General features: G+C 36.1%; 1 protein-coding gene across 1 annotated transcript in view; it reads right to left on the reverse strand.

Annotated features, from left to right (window-relative positions):
- Positions 1 to 4,452: 4,452 nt before the first annotated feature.
- Positions 4,453 to 21,340, reverse strand: part of cnbd1 (cyclic nucleotide binding domain containing 1) — a 43,283-nt gene continuing 26,395 nt past the window's right edge. Inside the window, exons 7-13 of the mRNA XM_051882061.1 lie at positions 20,776 to 20,916; positions 20,434 to 20,566; positions 11,952 to 12,058; positions 11,624 to 11,774; positions 11,157 to 11,224; positions 10,405 to 10,464; positions 4,453 to 4,775 (exon numbers count right to left, since the gene is read on the reverse strand). Coding sequence (XP_051738021.1) covers positions 4,662 to 4,775; positions 10,405 to 10,464; positions 11,157 to 11,224; positions 11,624 to 11,774; positions 11,952 to 12,058; positions 20,434 to 20,566; positions 20,776 to 20,916 — 774 coding nt within the window. The 3' untranslated portion in view covers positions 4,453 to 4,661. The remainder of the gene's footprint in view (positions 4,776 to 10,404; positions 10,465 to 11,156; positions 11,225 to 11,623; positions 11,775 to 11,951; positions 12,059 to 20,433; positions 20,567 to 20,775; positions 20,917 to 21,340) is intronic.

Here is a 21,340-nt window from a genome sequence, read left to right on the forward strand (position 1 = left end):
TTTCACTTTTTTAGCATTCACAACTATTCCCAGACAAAGACAGGCCAAAGTACTACCATAGCTTTTGGATATATTCTTTAGAAATACTGTCTTTGGAGATTTACAGTACCATGACTTTTTGAATATATACTATGGCAATACCATGTCTTTGGAGATTCACCATGATACTACCATGGCTTTTTGGATATACAATATACTATGGAAATACTATATTTGTTAATAATTACAATTGTAGTACCATGTCTTTTTGAATGTATACTATAGAAACAATGTTTTATGAGGTTTATTATATTACTACCATGTTTTGTATTCACACCTTACTATGGAAAAACCATGTTTTGGAGATTTACCATGGTACTACCATGGCTTTTTTGATATATATGATGACAATACCATGCTTTAGACAAACTATCATATATTTTTGGATAAATATTATGGCAATACCACAGTTGTGGAGATTTGCCAAGATACTACCATGGCTTTTTAGATATACGGTATACTATGGAAATACTGTTTTTGGGTATGTACAACTGTATACCATGTCTTTTCGAATGTACACTATGGAAACACAATGTTTTATGAGATTTACTATATTATTACCAAGTTTTGGATACATACCTTATTATGGAAATACAATGTTTTGAAGATTTACCATGGTACTACCATGGCTTTTTGGATATATATGATGATAATACCATGCTTTAGACATTTACCATGGTACTATCACAGATTTTTGGATAAATATTATGGCAATACCACATTTGTGGAGATTTACCATGATGCTACCATGGCTTTTTGGATATACAGTATACTATGGAAATACTATGCTTTTGGTTATGTACAATTGTAGTACCATGGCTTTTTGAATGTATACTATGGAAACACAATGTTTTATGAGATTTACTATATTACTACCAAGTTTTGGATACACCTTATTATGGAAATACCATGTTTTGAAGATTTACCATGGAGATTTATCATGGCTTTATATGATGACAATACCATGCTTTAGACATTTACCACGGTACTATCACAGATTTTTGGATAAATATTATAGAAATCCCATGTTTCTGGAGATTTACCATAGTATTCATTGACGTTCAAATGGAGTATTATGTAAATACCATAGTTTTGGACATGATACTATGGTAACACCTTGGTTTTTGGACATGTCCCTTGCATGGCACATTGTTTTTTGGGAATTTACCATGACAGTACCATTCCTTACAAAAAATACTGTGACAGTAATACTATAATGGTCATAGTATACTACTGAAACTCATGTACAGTATGTATTTACATGGTATCCCAAGGACGTTCAAAAATAACATTGTACTACTATTGAAAATGTCTACAAAACCATGGTATTCTTTGACATACCTAAGAGTACCATGTAAACACCATAGTTGCATTGATTTTGGGTTGCACTTTATTTTACAGTACGTGTACTTACAGTGTGCTTACCTAAGAAAATATAGAGTAATATAAAGTATCTACATGGGTTAAGGTTAGGTTTAGGTTGGTTCAGGGTTGTTACCTAGTTATTACCCAGTTATTGCAATTACTATAATAAGTACATAGTATGTACATTCAGAACAGGACTGTAAAATAAACTGCTACCTGATTTTGTTTTGGATATATACCATTTACTTATAAAAAGCTTCAAAGTACCAAGGTATTCTTGGAAATACCTCAGAGTACCATGAAAATACCTTGGTAGCAGGTGCAAAGGAGAGATCAGAGGTCATTTGAAGCATGTCTGCACACATTCCTCACATCATCTCTAACATCTGTTCTCTGTGGTAGTCACGTGACCTTTTCCAAACAAATGCACTAAATGGAAAAATATGCATGCTCCGGCTGCCAAAATATTGCTGTGAATGTTCACCTGCAAGAGTATTATTATATTAGCAAGTCAAAACCATGACAGAAGACTTAGAAAACAAACTTAAAAAAACAAAATCCCAAAACATATAGCATCCTGCTGAGACGTTTAATATGACCTGTTTTAGTGTTTGTTTTGTCTGGAGTTACTTAATAAAATTAAGCCATCAGGATGATCAAAACCAATCAATCAACCACAAACATTAGTTTACATTCAGTCACCAAATCACAGAAACCCTGCAGGGTCAGTCTTCTAAGGTCAGAGACAAACATCTAAGGACAGACGTAGACTAAATAACAGTTTAAGGTTATAAAAAGAATTAGAATAGCTGTTTTGCTTCAGGAAACTGAGATTAGCCATCCCCAATGGGGGCAGTTAAAGTTCCTTGAACCTAAACAAACTTAAAGTATTCTAGGCTTGGAGTTTCCATACAGATTTATTAATTTAAGGCCTGTCAGACAAGAGTTGACACAAGGCAGCAGCAAAAAGTATTCAGCTTAAGAACTAAATCGCTAAATAAAGTTTATAGTATGCATGCGAGACATGGTAGTCTGGTTGATACGACACAATAATTTAAGATCATTTTGTAATCTTTACTATATATGTTGATGTTTGAAATACTTTTTCACTTGCTTGCATTATGATTTCAAAGCTTGTCTCCAAATATTCACCCAGATGACTTCAGGGCTGACATGAGAGCATAATATTAAATGCATTCACACAGTAAACTGCAATGGTTTGAATGGCAAATGAAGGGTTTTTTTGCCTATTTGTCACGGACATGAGAAGCTGTGACAGGAAAAGCACAATGCTTCATACGAAAGATATAGCAATGTCAGCAGAAGTCAGTGATGTGGCTGGATCTTTGCGGCCACCCACAGGTTTGAATCACCCTTGACTGGGCTAAGTAAACGCACCTGGGGATCATCCCGTTTTGTCGATCCAATTGGGTTTAATTGCATCCTTGTGTGTCCATATTTTCAATCCCTCATGGCAGCTGTACGCAGAAAATCCCTGCATATTGTCAGAATCTAAAAGCTTTTGAGAAGAAGAAGGTGAAGGATTATAATGTTTCTCAGTATCTGTGTCTCTGGAGCGGGTGTCAGCTGTAGGATCCAGAAAACCACTTCCAGCAAAAACAGAAGATAACAATTTGGACAGGACTCTGAATGTGCTCAGAAGCCTGGTTTTCTTCATGAAGGCATCAGATATGTTCAGAATCATTTTGGGCTTGCATGACTACTCATGTTTATTAGTTGACTAGGCATCCGTAAAAGTAGTGTTATTCGCAGCAATGACGGAGAGTATGAGAGAATGACAGTTTTCACGCAGCTTTAACTGTCATAAACTTAAAAAAAACCCCCACAAATGCTCATAGCGTGTCACCTGATTTATTTCAGGGCAAGAATTTAAGCTTGTATTTGAACATCAAATTAGCTAATAAACCATCTGAGGTGTCTAAAGTATAAAAGCGGTTTGCTTATAACCTACTTTGTGGACCTGTGACAGGGTTGCTAGGTTTTCACAATAAAAACCCACCCAATACTCAAAACTAACCAAAAACTAGCCAAATCACATTCTGCGGGGTAAAATCTGCATTTTTGGCAGGGTTCCCCTGGTAAAATTCGGATTCCAGGGACTAAATATCATGTTATTTGGGGTTATAATAAAAATAAAATAAAAATGAAGGGTTTTGTATAATATTTATATTTAAGTTTTTGGGCAAAGAAATTCTCACCCTTCTCTCACCAGAGGCCAGTTGCATAAACATAGCTGCTAAGTTAAGACTGTGCTTAAAGGGATAGTTCACCCAAAAATGAAAATTTGATGTTTATCTGCTTACCCCCAGGGCATCCAAGATGTAGATGAATTTGTTTCTTCAGTAGAACACAAATTATGATTTTTAACTCCAACCGTTGCAGTCTGTCAGTCGTATAATACTTGTCAATGGTAACTCCATCTATAAGGGTCAAAAAAACATGCACAGACAAATCCAAATTAAACCCTGCGGCTCGTGACGACACATTGATGTCCTAAGACACGAAATGATCGGTTTGTGCGAGAAACCGAACAGTATTTATATAATTTTTCACCTCTGAAAACACCACTATGTCCAACTGTCTTGCGCATCCGGTTGGTGAGGTCTGAACGTGGTCTGACAACGGAAGTGATGTCTCGCACTCATTGAAGTATAAGCGCGAGACATCACTTCCGTCATCAGAACGCGTTTTTAGACCTGACCAACTGGATGCGCAAGGCAGTTGGACATGGAGTTTTAGAGGTGAAAAATGATATAAATACTGTTCGGTTTCTTGCACAAACCGATCGTTTCGTGTCTTAGGACATCAATGTGTCGTCACGAGCCGCAGGGTTTAATTTGGATTTGTCTGTGCATGTTTTTTTGACTCTTATAGATGGAGTTCCCATTGACAAGCATTATACGACTGACAGACCGCAACGGTTGGAGCTAAAAATCATCATTTGTGTTCTACTGAAGAAACAAAGTCACCTACATCTTGGATGCCCTTGGGGTAAGCAGATAAACATCAAATTTTCATTTTTGGGTGAACTATTCCTTTAAGAACTAGTCTGACCAACTAGCAATTAGTTAGGGCCAATCAGTCTTACTTTTCGGATTCAAATTAGACCAATCTACATCTTGTAAGACTCTAAACAGTTTATGCAACCAGGCACAGATGGCAGAACTAGTAGTGTAGTATTTTCAAGCCCTAATATGATTGTGTTTGTATTTGTGTGTATGTTTATCTGCTAAAGTTCATATGGACTTCTTGGATTTCCCAGTTACTCCTCTTCGTCCTCTGTTAAAAGTCCATTTGCCTCTTCCTGGGTGAACACCATTGTAAAACAGAGCATCGGAAAGTATCTTCCTCTGAGGGAGAGACAAAGACAGAAAGAGAGAATATATAAATTTTGATGGCATCATAATACTATAGATTTTGTATTGCATTTTCACAAAAGGTTGTACATTTTAAACCATAAGACATACAGTTTGTGCAATGAGGCTTGTCAATCATGTCAACACTAGTTAGAAGTACTTCTAATGAATGAGTTTCATGCAGAACAATGTCTAATCAGCTCAAAAAGGGCTGTAATTAGGGTTAATTTAGGATAATTGAGACATTTTTCCAGACATTTCAGTGGTAAAAAGTGTTCCAGTACCAATCAATTTGGTAAATGTAAGAAAAAGGCCACATTTTTTGAGAATGCCTCTAACACCACATGTTCCGCCGCAACAGCTTGATGCTGTCTACACAGGACAGGACAAAGCGACCGTTGCAAATCCATTTGTTCTTCATATGAAAAGCAGTGCTTTGATTACATCTGAAACAGAGCAGGGTATCAGTTTAGAGTTTGGGATTTGTTGTGTCACATTCTGTCGCATCCATGTCTTTGTCACATCACGTTGCGCCGCTCGTGTCCGGTGTAGACAGTGTAATGTAACCAGATGCATAATCAAAAATCATGTAGGAAAGACTGACTTACAAATGAATTTCCATGCTTTTTCATATTCATAATCAAGTGAATATTTCATCCTCTAAATAACTCATATCAACCCGGTACTATTACAAACTGCTTCAAGACTTGGGTTGAAGATCCAAAAGCAGCTTTATTAGGGACAATCCAGAATTTAATCCATATAACAAGTAAAGGGTAAAAAATACTGGCAAACAATCCAAATGAAATGCAGAAATGCGGTGTAAGAACATACAAGACTTTGCAAAGACTGACAGAAAACTCTGGGCTTATACAGGCAGGGTTAACAAGGATAATGTGACACAGCTAAATGTAATAAATTATGGGAAATGCAGTTCATCAGAATGAAACTGTTGATTTCATTGAAAACTCAACATTTTTTGTGGTCAGTATGCATCAGATAGTCACAACTAAGGTCACACTGGCTCTGAGGTGTGTTTTGGGCAAGTGATGTCTTTACAGTCATTGCTTTTCTGATCATTTTATTGCCCTATTCTTTTTTCCCCATTATTCTCTTTTTCTTATTGTTATTTCAGCAATAAATTCTGAATCAAGTCCAACAACAGGAGTGTTTCTATTTTCCATCAGCATAATTTGCACAGTGCCATGTGTTTAGTATCAAGCCCATAAGTCATTTTAAAAACCTCTCATCTGACACCCCTAAATACATGACACAGATTGCAGAGATTTACTGTGTCTGCTTGAAGACAAATGAGTCCGTCCAGAGACAGACTGTTTACAAGCCGCTGGTGTTTATACATATTTTGTACATTATCTGACTATAATAGTATTGTTTGCTTTATGCTACATGGCCAAAAAAGGTTAAACAAAAACATGGTCATCTTACACAGACGGTAAACACACACTCACCTCGCCCTAAGGAGTTTGCATGATTTATGTTCATTAATTTATGCCTTTTGTTTTCCTACACCTCATAGCTCACTGCCATGTTTGAGTTTATTCAGATCTGTTTCATAATTATTATCAGAGACTCCAGAGGTACTTTGAGAGCATAATCCAATAAAGTATATAATGAGAAACCATTAAAGTGACTTACAGTGCACTTATTGCAGTGTAAGTCCACCTAGAATTAATTGAGGTTAAGTGTCTTGCTTAAGCAATAGCTCATTTAACAATGTAAATTTGGTCATTTACTAACCCTCATGTCGCTCATGTATATTTGAACTTGCCTCTTGACACTTTGTGTTACTGTAGGTTTGATGTCAATGATGTCAAACGCAACTGGTTCTCACAGAACCAACTGCAATGCAGCAAATTTTACATTTATATTTATTCATTAAGTCTGTGTCCCCAGAATGTGTCTGTGAAGTTTCAGCTCAAAATACCCCACAGATCATTTATTATAGCTTGTCAAATTTGCTCCTGTTTGGGTGTGAGTTAAAACATGCCGTTTTTGTGTGTCCCTTTAAATGCAAATGAGCTGCTGCTCCCTGCCCGCTTTCCAGAAGAGGGCGGAGCTTTAACAGCTCGCGCTTCAGTTGCTCAACAACAACAAAGCTGGAGAATCTCACGCAGCCAAAATGACGATTTTCAGTAACAGTGTTCAGCCTTACATTGTTCAAACCGGAGTCGGACACTGATGGAAAGACTCAGGAAGAAGTTACAACTTTTAGAAAACAACTGGACGTTTCTGGATGGTTAGTGGATACATTTATGTAGTTGCTGTGGAGTTGATTCAACTCATCTTGTTTATCTCAAGTTTATCTTTTGTGCAAAACCTGACAAAAAATGTCGAGCACTATACATAGCGTACCTGTTTGCCAAACAGAGCCATACACACCAGGCTAATGTTTATGATTGCTATCAAATGCTGTGAACGGTCTAATATTTTTTCCAAAATATCGCACGGACAAAAACGCTCCTTTTTCAGCAATCGAGCTTGCCAGGGTGAACTTGCAGGCTATCCAAGCTAACGAGACTCTAAATAGTGTTCTGTGCTCCTCTGTGCAGCCAACGACAGAACAGTTAGCATGCTTTGCTCAAACTTTTGCCATGGTGTTAGAACTGGTACACTGTTGTTGCTTGCGAAAACAAAATGGCGGCACCGTGGGTGGAGACATGCAGATTAAAGGGCGCTAATATTATAATAAGATCCCCTTCCTACGTCACTAGGGGAACGAAATCTGAGCAGGTCATTTTTTCACATGCTTGCAGAGAAAGGCTTACCAAAACAAAGTTGCTAGGTTGTCCTTTTTCATGTTTTCTGGGTTGGTAGATGCACCGAGGACCCTATTACAGCACTTAAACACGGAAAGATTTTCATGATGTCCCCTTTAAGGAGGCGCTTACAAATGAAGAAACAACAAATTTTTATTTACACTACTGTTCAAAGTTTTGGGGTCAGTAACACAAAGAATAAGTGGAATCAAATTAATGCATATAGGACATTTCAAATTTATTTATATTACAGAAGTCATGTACCCCCCTTAATAAATCTTTTACCACATACAGTACGCACTAATTACACTACTTAATGACGCATGCTTTCCTTTCTTGTCTTCAAATATGAACTGAATATTTCTATAATCATCCATATTCAAGAAAAATAATGGGAAACCTCACTCTTAATAGCTTATCTGTCAGATTAACCATTAAACTGAATAATCGTTGGCTGCCGAAGACCAGCGACTATTTACATTAACCTATTTTTCCTGCCTGGTACCCTTGATGGAAGCAAACTACTCCGGGAACAGATGATACAAGCTCCAAATCACATCGCAAAAACAGTTTGAAAAATGTGTATGTGTGTTTTAATAAAGGGTGTGTTTCTGTTGGCCTAGTATATGCTGTTCGTTGAGTGTAATGATGAGAGAATGAGAAACAGGTGTGAATGCGCATGGGGCGAAGAGTGGGGTGAGGTCACATGACTCCAGGGAGTTTAGAAAGGCTGGATCTCATACAAAGTCAGTCAAGGAGTATGTACAGTACTATACGGAAGATACAAAGAATGACTGCATCCTAAATCGCTTCCCATCTTTCCAAAAACATGAGATTAGGAGTAGTGTGTGCCAAATCATAGAAATATGCCTGGATGACTTACTATTGTGGTGGCATTTTGAAGTGAGCATTCTTATTGATCTAATATTGCCCACAAATCTTCGCACTACAGCATCACTTTGTTTTTTCTCTGATACCAAGTACTTACCAAGGCCAATACTGCTGATACTGATGCAAAAAAAGCTATTTTTCTTTAAATTGGGTAATTATAGTCATTAGACATTATTATTATAATTATCAGGCTGCTTAACATTAATGAATAAAACTACTTTAAATAAAAAAAACTTAAAAATAAATGTCACAAAATAATAAAATTACAAAATATCACAAATTGCCTAAAATTAAATGATAAATATAATAAAAATTATAAAACCCAATTTAATTCAATTGATCATTTTGGATTAAGTTTCTGATATGCATAATATAATTATAATATAATAAGCATTTTGTTTCTATTATATAACAATAGAAACAAACTTTAGTTATATTTTATTTTACATTATTATAATTATATAACACTAAAAACAATAATAAACATCAGCCACCAGAAAAAAAAAACTACATAATAATATAATATTATTATAAATACAAATTAAATATTTGCAAATGCTTTTTATCCTCAGAATGACGTAGTTATGGGTCTAAATGGCCTATACCAACCATCCAGTCTCTGACTTAATGGTATGTGAATTGGGATGCAGCTTGGATCTCATGCAGAACCAGCCAAGGAACATTTTCCATATGTAATATAAAGGAGTGATATTATGTTGAGGTAGAATATAGACGGATTAGTATTTGACACTGCAGCCTGACAAGCACGTAACCGTAACTTTAAAGCTACACCTGAACACGAGCTCCCGATGGCACAGTTACATACTGTGAGCGATATAGGCACATCTGAAACACATTTATAGCGAGCGCTTCTGAGGATCAGAGCACTTCACTGGGAAATGTTTACACACAGGCACAAAGCGTCAGTCTCTCCTGTTTATAAGCGCTGGGAGCTCCATACAGCTCCATGGACCACACACACTTAGAAGATCTTCACTAGACCGTGGAATCTAGGAAACCTGCTTGCCAGTGAGGAATATTTGAGTGTCACGATTAATGATATAAGACATTTCCACAGGAAATTAAATGAAACAATATTTCTATAATAAATAACCATGTTGTAGGGCATATTTTGGGTGAATTAAATAGAACTGACAGGTACTTCATCTCATCTGATTACTCTCTATTTTTAAAATGGATGCAAACAAAAAAAAATACAATTATTCAAAACAAATGAATGATAGATCTGGCATCAGTGCTAAAACAGCTTTGTATTATGTAATACTTCAATTAAAATCTTTTTAAAAGAGGCAAACTAACATATAAAATAGATAGTTTTGACTCTAGATTTATTAATGCAGCAACTCTGCTTCACGTTATACCCTTAATAACTAGCTTTTCCTTGTCTTGACTTGTCTGGGACCAGCTCCATGTTTTTTTGTCATTCTCAAGTATAAATATCGTAAAGCAGTCCTGCTCATTTTCATAGTGTGAAAATGCCTACCAAGGTATAAGCAATCTAGCAAAAACTCTACCGTTTGATTCATGGTATACACCGTTAAACTGTCCAGCCCTATATGTGAGGGCAGAGCCAAAATGGAAAGTTGCTTTTACCAGAGAGGACCGGACCATGCTGTGAAATATCAGAGCGCGTGGTTCTCTCACGCTTGGCAAATTGGCACGCGAACACAGAGACGGCAATGTCTGGAGTCTCTGAGAACAAAGTCAAAGTTGAACGGGTGTCTGGGAGTAAGTACAGCTTATACATCTCACAAACTCACTGCTTGATTTTGGGTTTTTTTGTTGTTGTTGTTTTTTTGGAGAGTGTTCCAGAAGGGTTTGGCACTATAATTCACTCTTCTGGGCATTCTCCATGAAACAACACACCCTAAAGAAGGACACACATCGTATTATGGGTTAAAGGGTCAAAAAGAAAAAAAGAATAAGAGAACAACCTTCTCATGTTCCCATTTCTTCATCCTCTCCTGTGTCAGGAACTCCTTCATGACTTCCTCCTACACAAAGAAAAACATACATGAGAAACAAAAGCAGCAAACAGCCCTCAAGGCATCTGCAACTTGCATTTTATGGACTATGCTGAAAGAACACTTAATTTCCCAGAATGCTCTAATACGATACGAATGAAATTACTCTGTTGTGTGACTATGTTCAATTTCTTTTAGGGATGCACTAATATATTATAATTCTGGCTGTCCAGAAAAGAAAATATATCAAAAATACAGTTATTTCCGCTGAAAATTCAATGAAAAAACTTTTAATATTAAATATATATGAAATAAATAATATACAAATAAATTGATAATTATTTTCAGATTTTTTATATATTATTTATTTTTAACAATTTTATAATTTTTTATTTGCATTGAATTATCTATAATAAAAATAATACAAATATTATAATAATAATAATTGTTATTATTATTATAAATAATAATATCATATATTATAATAAACAAATACAATTTCTTTGTTTTTTTCTTCCAATTTTGACCAATATCCTATATACTGTATATACAGTATACTGCCATTCTAATTTAAATTCATACTCAAGATCCTGTGGGATATGGCCAATTGAATTTAAATTCACACTTATTAACTAAAAGAGAGCTTATTCCTAAATTCTTTGCTCAGTGCTGTTCATAAGGGTCTTTTAAACACTGTTCTCCAAATTCTTCTTTTTTCGTACCTCACTGAGCTTTCCACACATTGGTTGCGCTGTCTGCAGTATAAGAGAGGTGGTCACTGAGTCCAGACCTGTGCATGGGTAAATAAACCTCATTCAGATAAACAACAGAATACAAAACCCGTCCTAAATTATCTGATGACTGATGACAGACAAGGCTTAAGCTAGTCCCAGACTAAAATGCTTGTTTGAGCTGTTTTAACTGAAAGCAACTTGTACTGACATATCTTAAAATATGTCAGTGTCATTGTTTTGTCTCAAGATGCACACACCAGTAATGTTTTTTCTTTTATAAAAGGTACTTAAATGTCCTAAATGAACTAAGGCCTAATCATGGGTTAATCTAAACCTTGTCTGTAAAACCAGGCCAGTGTGTGTTACTGCAGAGTTTAAAGCTATTACCTCTGAGGTGTAATATCGTGATAATTCTACTCTGCGCAGGTAGTAAGCAGTAAAGTGTAGCGACTGACCTTTAAGACATTCCGGTTGAATGATTCCACCATGAACTTCAGTGGCAGTGATAACTGTACACGGGGAGGGCTGGTTCAATAGGATGCTGACCTCTCCAAATGACTGCTTTGGACCTAGTTTACCAACTAACACGAATCTGATCCTGCAGCCCTGCAATTCACACAGTTTCACTCTTTTTTACTGAACAAAAGTACATTAAACACTATCTACACTATCATTTCTGACAGAAAAAGAAGTAAAATAAGAAAATGCATAAACTGATGTTTCTTTTCAAAGTATAACTGTATGGCCCCTGTGCATATAGAAACCTCAAGCTCATTTTGATACCTTTTTGTCAACATTTTTTATCAACGATCCCACGTCCTGAAGGATGTTACATTCTCCACGTCCAATGAAGGCCACAAATGGACAGATCTTTCCCTCCTTCACCAGCACTGTAAATACAGATTTAAGAATTTGCTTAGGCAGGAAACAACTTAAATTATAATTGTAATCAATAAACAATTTCAACAAACATATTACATAAGCATGCTTTCCATGTTATTTTACAATACCCAGAATGCATGTGGCACACAGTCGCACACTTTTGGAATGTATGGAGCACCTGGATGATCTACTATATTTGCCGAAATGTGCAGTATGCAACCAGAGTACACTGCATGGAATACTGTACCCCACAATACAATGCGCTCAACTTGACTTTCCATTTCCACAGCGATAAATGGACCAGAAGCAATATCAACCTCAAATTGTAACATATTTTTCTTAATTTATTATTGTACTGAACTTCCAATTCATTTTATAAAATGTTATTTAAAAAGCAGAAAAAAATAAATAAATATTGAGCACTATTTGCTAAATTAAACAACTATGGAAGCTTGAAATAAAAATAAAAAAGGTAATTGCGACTTTTTATCTCGTAATTGCGAGTTTATATCTCACAATTCTGACTTTTTTCTCAGAATTGTGAGATATAAACTCACAATATCAAGCTATAAAGTCAGAATTGTGAGATATAAACTCGCAATGTTATTTTATTTACATAATTTCGCAATAATGTCCAATTGTGAGGGGAAAACAGTTTATATCTTGCAATTCTGACTTACAAGAAACAATTGCAAGTTTATATCATGCAATTCTGACTTTATAACTCGCAATTGTGAGTTTATATCTTGCAATTCTGAGAAAAAAAGTCAGAATTGCGAGTTATAAAGTCAGAATTGCAAGATATAAACTTTTTTCCCCTCACAATTGGACATTATTGCGAAATTATGTAAATAAAATACAATTGTGAGTTTATATCTTGCAATTCTGAGAAAAAAAAGTCAGAATCGCGAGTTATAAAGTCAGAATTGCAAGTTATAAAGTCAGAATTGCATGACAAAAACTCGCAATTGCGAGAAAAAGTCGCAATTCTGACTCTATATCACACAATTCTGACTTTATAACTTTTTATAAGAAAAAAAAGAATTGTGAGATAAAAAGTCGCAATTACCTTTTTTTATTTAGTGGCGGAAACAAGCTTCCATAGACAACAACTCAATACTGTTTTAGATACTATTTTTTAACATACTGTGCAGTATGCAGCAAATGGTACACTAGTATTTCATTCTAAACACAGCCATACACTTCAATTCAGTGTGAAAGCACCCTTAATTGTCTGTCGCACACTGCATCAGGTGCCATGCAAAAGCAAGGCATTCCCCGCCGTAATAAATGTAAACCAGAAGAGACCCAGGCAGAAAAGAATGAGAAAAAAAGATACAGACTATTTACGACAGAAGTAATCTATGTTTTGGCAGCAGCCCCAAAAGCGGTGGATTATTTCTTATTGTGACAAACCTGAGGTTGGTTTGTGGAGGTGAGGATTAAATTGATTTACAGTGAGCCTTTAACATCAGGGGGAAACACTGTATATCAACTTTGACAGGTAAATCCCATCTCTGTGAAGCAGGGAGCAGGACAAGCAGAGTCCATTTGTCTGGCCGGTGACAGAACCCAGGCCTCCACTTCAGAAGTGTTTGAGGCAGGAGGAAGTCGTGTTTCAACACCGAGTTTTTAATCTCATCCTTCACACTCTCCCTCTTTTCAAAGCAAAACTGCCGTTACTATATTATTCGCCCACTCCGCATGTCTTCGCAAGCCATTAAAAAGCAAATGTCTGGATCACTTGGGAAATCACAGCAGGCTCTGGTACACGCCGTTTGTCTTCTTAGATGAACACGCCGCAGTCACGCCTCCTCCCGCAGGGCATTAACATCCAGAGTTCTGCATTTCTGTACTGCACAACACAATTAGTCCTGTGGAACAGCATAAAACTGTTACTCTGTTACGTAACTATACTCTTTCAAAAGCAGATTTTCTTTCCATACGTCGGCAGTATTACTTTAAAAATCCCATAGTGATAAGAACCAAAATATAGAATTTTAATAAAAAATATGCAAAATACAGTTTTTTGGCCTCTAAGAAATATTCATGGTGGTATGCTTTCTCAATTCACCATCACTGGCAGGAGTGGTAGTTAATTATGGCCCATATACCCTTTAAATACATTGGCGTTTATGTTTTTTGCATTACTTCTATTTTTAAAAAATGGGCCCAAATAGGAAAAAAAAAAAAAATATATATATATATATATATATATATACATATACACTAAATTGCCAAAAGTTTTGGGACACCTGCCTTTACGTGCACATGAACTTTAATGACATCCCATTCTTAATCCGTAGGGTTTAATATGGAGTTGGCCCACCCTTTGCAGCTATAACAGCCTCAACTCTTCTGGGAATGCTTTAGGAGTGTGTTTATGAGAATTTTTGACCATTCTTCTAGAAGCGCATTTGTGAGGTCAGGCAGTGATGATGGCGAGAAGGCCTGGCTCGCAGTCTCCGCTCTAATTCATCCCAAAGGTGTTCTATGGGGTTGAGGTCAGGACTCTGTGCAGGCCAGTCAAGTTCCTCCACACTAAACTCGCTCACCCATGTCTTTATGGACCTTGCTTTGTGCACTGGTGCGCAGTCATGTTTGAACAGGAAGGGGCCATCCCCAAACTGTTCCCACAAAGTTGGGAGCATGAAATTGTCCAAAATGTCTTGGTATGCTGAAGCATTAAGAGTTCCTTTCACTGGAACTAAGGGGCCAAGGCCCAACCCCTGAAAAACAACCCCACACCATAATCCCCCCTCCACCAAACTTTACACTTAGCACAATGCAGTCAGGCAAGTACTGTTCTCCTGGCAACCGCCAAACCCAGACTCGTCCATCGGATTGCCAGACAGAGAAGCGTGATTCGTCACTCCAGAGAACACGTCTTCACTGCTCTAGAGTCCAGTGGCGGTATGCTTTACACCACCGCATCCGACGCTTTGCATTGCACTTGGTGATGTAAGGCTTGGATGCAGCTGCTCGGCCATGGAAACCCATTCCATGAAGCTCTCTACGCAATGTTCTTGAGCTAACCTGAAGGCCACACGAAGTTTGGAAGTCTGAAGCTATTGACTCTGCAGAAAGTTGGCGACTTCTGTGCACTGTGCGCCTCAGCATGCGCTGACCCCGCTCCGTGATTTTATGTGGCCTACCACTTCGTGGCTGAGTTGCTGTTGTTCCCAATTGCTTCCACTTTGTTATGATACCACTAACAGTTGACACAGGTAGAATATTTAGTAGTGAGGAAATTTCATGAATTTACTTATTGCACAGGTGGCAACCTATCACGGTACCACGCTTGAATTCACTGAGCTCCTGAGAGCGACCCATTCTTTCACAAATGTTTGTAGAAGCAGTCTGCATGCCTAGGTGCTTGATTTTATACACCTGTGGCCATGGAAGTGATTGGAACACCTGAATTCAATGATTTGGAGGGGTGTCCCAATACTTTTGGCAATATAGTGTATACATGCACAAGCCATTCAAAAGTCATATGTTTTTATAAGAATTTATTTATTTTAGCAAGGATGCATTAAGTTGATCAAATATGACAGTAAAGACTTTTACATGTTACAAAAAAATATTTTTTCAAATAAATGTTTTGTTCTTTTGAATTTTCTGCTCAAATAATCATCAAATAATCCTGAGAACTATCATGGTTTGTATAAAAATAGAGCAGCACAACTGTTTTCAACATAATATTAAGCAATATTCAACAAAAAAATTAAGCAGCAGAACAGTTTTCTACATTGATAATAGTAAGAAATGTTTCTTGAGGACCAAATCAGCATATTAGAATGATTTCTGAAGGATCATGTGACACTGAAGACTGGAGTAATGATGCAGAAAATTCAGCTTTCATCACAGGAATAAATTACATTTTAAAATATATTCAAATAGAAAACAGTTATTTTAAATTGCAATAATATTTCACAATATTACTGTTTTTACTTGATCAAATATATGCAGCTTTGGTGAGAATAAGAGATTCTTTCAAAAACATTAAAAAAATCTTATTGATCCCAAACCTGTGTTCTTATAGCCTGTAACTTCAAAGTGAAAGTGATAAAACTGTGAACTGATCTACATCCTATGATAAAATCAGAAGTCAAGGGTAGAAGATCTCTTTAAAGAAAAAAAAATAATTTATGTTCTGGGTGATTAAATGTTACCATAAACATTGACGCCATCAGTAGATATTCTCTCTGACTGGGTGGGCCAAACAGCAACAGATCAGTAAACTTCTGCACAGATAATCAAAAACAGTCATGCTGGACTGGATGTTTGGACTGCAAGTCCAGCCATGGAACATGATGTAAAGAAAGATGGCTAGAAAAACCTGGACTTGACTGGATTAATAGCCTAGGGGTGGCAGTCCAGGCCAGAGTGAATGAGAACAGGACAGCTGTGGACGCAGGGTGATGCAGTCCAGCGCTGGAGAAAACAGGCTTTTGTTTGGCATGATCCTGCTGTAGAACAAAAGATATTACGGTTTACAGCTCATGTCTCTGGAGGGGCAAACTGAGACGTCCTGAGTAGCCCACAGACTGATGAACTAATGGAGCAGTGATTTCACTTCTGATCTTCAATGACATGTTTATTTAAGGGGAGAAACAGAAAAAGACCGGGGGAGAAGGGAGAAAGAGACATGAAACCATTGTTACAGTGGGCCAAAATCAGTTGACACAACTATAGTTAGTATGGAGATTAATCAATATACATCTGTCCACACTGTGCCCATCATGCCCAGTAAGTGTTCCTCTCTCTGAATCACCTTTAACAATCTCTCTACACAAAAACAACAAATTATTTATGCTATTTTCTTAAGTTTTATTCTCTAGTTTCCAATAAAATATCTTAATATCTTTAAAACAAGATATTTACTACAGAAACAAGTGCAGTTGGGTGCCACTAAGACGGAAAGACTGTAACGGAAAGGAGAGTGGTAAAGGTTTGAAGTTTGTGGTTTAGCTGACCTGTCAGACAGCTAAACAAGGAAGTGCAGTGGCCTCTGGATTAAGGCTGTTAGGTTATACATCACAGTCAGGAGGAAGTTCAAATGAGGACAGTGGCTTTGCTGAGGCAGGGTGGTCACGGGTTGTTAGGCGGTCAAGTTTGGTCCACAAGGAGTCATCCAAAGGGAAAACCCATTAGTGGTTTCCTCCTCTGCAGGCTTCCCGAACTGGGACGCTAGCACTCAATGAGTACATCATGTTCACGTGTGAATCATCGTCATTTCTCACACCTGTCAGCCGTGTTCACATGTTGTGCTGCTATCCAAGGTGCTGAACAGCGTGCAATGTAAGTGTAAAAGTGCATGAGTTCACACCGCACCATCACCTCCAAACACACACACTCCACTGAGCTTTAAAGATCCCCTATTATGATATTTTAAAGGTTCCTAATTCTGTTTTGGAAGTCTCTTACAATAGGTTTTCATGCATCCAAGGTCAAAAAACACTTATGTTTTTTCATATTATACATGGCAGCATCACCTCTTTTCTCACAGTGTCTGAAAAGGTTCGATAAAAATTCAGTCTCTCTAAACGCCTTCTTTCCGAGAGACTACTCTGCTCTGATTGGTCAGTTTGCCCAGTCTGTTGTGATTGGTCTACCGCTTACAGCATGTGTTGGAAACAAAACGACCATATCTACATTTTAGCTCCGGAGGCTTTCTTAGCACTTGATACACAGTGATACGAACAGTAACGACGGCATCGGTTTTACCGTATCAATTATTATATAAAACTAATACAAAATATAATAATAATAAAATTAAGTGTTTAAAAAAAATTTATGAAATCACACCCTTCCTAATTAGAAATTTTCCAACCCATCAGAGCTGGAACAGTTCAGGAGTACAGATTCTTAAAAACGTTTTAGCGTGAGACAATGAAAAAGAACAAAGCATTAAGCAACGGCCAAAAATGTCAATTTAATGACTTCTAGAGCCACATTTTTAATGTCTGTTCAATTAATTACTCATCTGCCACAACGTTTGAATTATCTTCATTTGGCAAATACTGACAAGCCATTATCTATGATCATTATTTTATTTTATTTACTTCAGTTTGATCTGTAATCAATTGACAGGCCTAGTGTATTTATTCACAAAAAACTTGTGTTATGCCAAGTGACCATGTTGATGATGCCTGTTGGATGAAATACAGCATTTCCTGATGAAGTTGGTTCAAGAATAGCCACCCCTCTGCCATCTGAAATGATCAGGGCTCTCGTCCATCCAACAGCTGTCGGCTGCACACTCAGATAAGAGCCAATCAATCTCCTCTCCCACACACCTGTCTTCCTCTCTAATCACATCTCGTTCCATAGGTCTCTCTCTCTCTCTCTCTGTCTGATAAAGAACAGCCATGATATGATAGCCCAACCCTCAGCCAAGCCGGATAAACTGTGAGCGCTGACACATACAACCAGGTTTCATTCTGCAAAAAACAAAACCCTAGCGCATTGGGTCTATACTAATAGTTATGCAAGTAATTTGTTTGTAGTTGTTCAAATTAAATAAATTCACCTTAACACATTTCAGGTTTCTTGCCTGTGATGTGCCCTGTTCTATTATATTATATTATATTATATTACAATATAAATACATAACATTATTGTATTCGATATTTTAGGGGTCTCAATTTAACAGAGATATATATATATATATATATATATATACACACTTGAAATAAATAAATAAATATTTTAGTGGTGTCAACATGTCAAACTACTAATTATTGCTAATTAACTGGCTAATTATTTAAAATATAATATCTGTATTATATAATATCTATATTATACTACATGTAATAAATATTAAAATATATATTATATTAAATTCTTGAAATAAATAAATAAATATTTTAGTGGTGTCAACTTAACATGTTAAACTGCTAATTAAATGGCTATTTATTTAAACATACAATATCTGAAATATATAATATCTATATTATATTATATATAATGAATATTAAAATATATATTATATTAAATTCTGGAAATAAAGAAATAAATATTTTAGTCAATATGTTAAGCTGCTAATTATTGCTAATTAAATGACTAATTATTTAAAATATAATATGTGTATTATATAATATCTATATTATATTATATATAATAAATATTAAAATATATATTATATTAAATACTTCCAATAAATAAATAAATACATTTTTTAGTGGTGTCAACTTAACATGTTAAACTGCTAATTAAATGGCTATTTATTTAAAAATATAATATCTGAAATATATAATATCTATATTATGTTATATATAATGAATATTAAAATATATATTCTATTAAATTTTGGAAATAAATAAATATTTTAGTCAATATGTTAAACTGCTAATTATTGCTAATTAAATGACTAATTATTTAAAATATAATATCTGTATTATATAATATCTATATTATATTATATATAATGAATATTAAAATATATATTATATTAAATTCTGGAAATAAATAAATATTTTAGTGGTGTCAGCTTAACATGTTAAACTGCTAATTAAATGGCTATATATATACATATATACACACACACACACACACACAATTATTGGAGTTAGATATTAGCGTATGAATATGAATCATTTTGTGTTTTGAGTGTTTGCACGTTTTACACAAAAACCCATTCGAAGATGTGGTCTAGCATGGAATGATCTCACTTAGAAGTGTCTTGAAAGAAAACAGACTTGCTTTGTACTTAAAAGCTGAAGCCTTTCATTAAAAAGGAAGATCCGAATGAAGACGTATAATTGGAGGGAGGATAGGGATAATGGGATGCAGCCACGGAAGAGGAGAGATTCCGGCAACTAAATAAAGATTTCAGCCATGATAGCTGATCTCCGCCCAATATCTCACTGAAACCACAGCACACCATATGCCTGCTTGTCAGCTCCAGGACAGGAACTGAGATTGAACAGCCTACCAGATTTTGTGTTCAATTCAGATTCATTCACGTGCATATACAAAGTCTTTCGATGCGTACTACAGCTCAAGTTTACTGAAATCAGACATGCAAACACAATTTGAGCACTCCCGCAATGACACACACATAAACATATGCACCTAAATGAATATCTGGGTTTCGATATTTCCCAAATGAGGTGTAAAAGCAGCCGTCCTGGTAATTAAAGTCAGCTGTGTGGGGTAATGGAGCAGCTTGTATTTTTCTCTAATCATATTCGAGTGCTCTCCATCCATGAACACATTTATTTAGGGGCAAACGTGTCGAGTATCGAACTAAGTGAGGAAAACCATTATGCCATCCAGGTGCTAAGCATCAGTCAACAGAACAAAACTAAACTAAAGTGTGTTAGAAGTCGCCGTGATTCATTGTGACAGAACATATTCAATCAAGACTCCCACTTACCTTGATTAGCAGGGAATGTTTTTAGCTGAATGCTGTCGACCAGGTGGTTGATGGAGAGCTTTGGCCAGTGAAGGTACAGCTGGCAACCCTGGATCAAAGACACTTTAACTTGATGGTCCTGTGCCAGGATGTCCTACAAATAACAATAGAGGACATTGTATCATTGGTGGTATAATTTTAGGACACATACAGTAGCTAGGGATGCACAATATATCGGTACCATCGGTATCTATCAGCAATAACATATCAAAATCTATCATGTAAAATATATGTGCATCCCTAGTTTATGGTTTGCAAAGGACATTTGTCTTCTGTGTTATATGAGGTATCACACTGCCGCACCTTTTTTACTTTCTCGTAGCCAGAGCGAGATATTTTGAGAATCTCGCAGGTCTCGAGTGTCAGGACACACTGGATGTTATTGGCATCTCCATCTACGGCATTTGCAAGTTCACAGGATCCAAAAGAACCTCCGGCTGCAATCTAGACCAAATTCAGTACACTGTATGAAAACCTTTTCAAAATGTTGTTCAAGAGGACAGAACTCAGGGACTTTATTTACTTTTTTACCATATTTACTTAACTGACTCTGCACCAGGTTGGTTACAGTTTCTAGTTTTGACAAGCTTCACTATTGGATGCAATAATTTTGTGTGATGGAACAAACTGCCACATTAGATTGAATGATTTCTACTAGTTTTCTTTAAAGAAATGGTTGAATTAAGCACTTAACTATACATAAATATTCTGCAATATTACTTAATTAAGGTAGGCCTATTGTGAACGACTGTGACCACAACATTAAAAATGAACGTTAAATGAAATTACATAAATTTACCAAGTCAATCCAAAAGAATCACACTTTTCTAGTAAAGGGATGTTTTTGTCCAGCTGATGAAAGATAAAG

Source organism: Ctenopharyngodon idella, chromosome 23, assembly GCF_019924925.1.
Source record: "Ctenopharyngodon idella isolate HZGC_01 chromosome 23, HZGC01, whole genome shotgun sequence".
In the NCBI taxonomy this organism is placed as follows: Eukaryota; Metazoa; Chordata; class Actinopteri; order Cypriniformes; family Xenocyprididae; genus Ctenopharyngodon; species Ctenopharyngodon idella.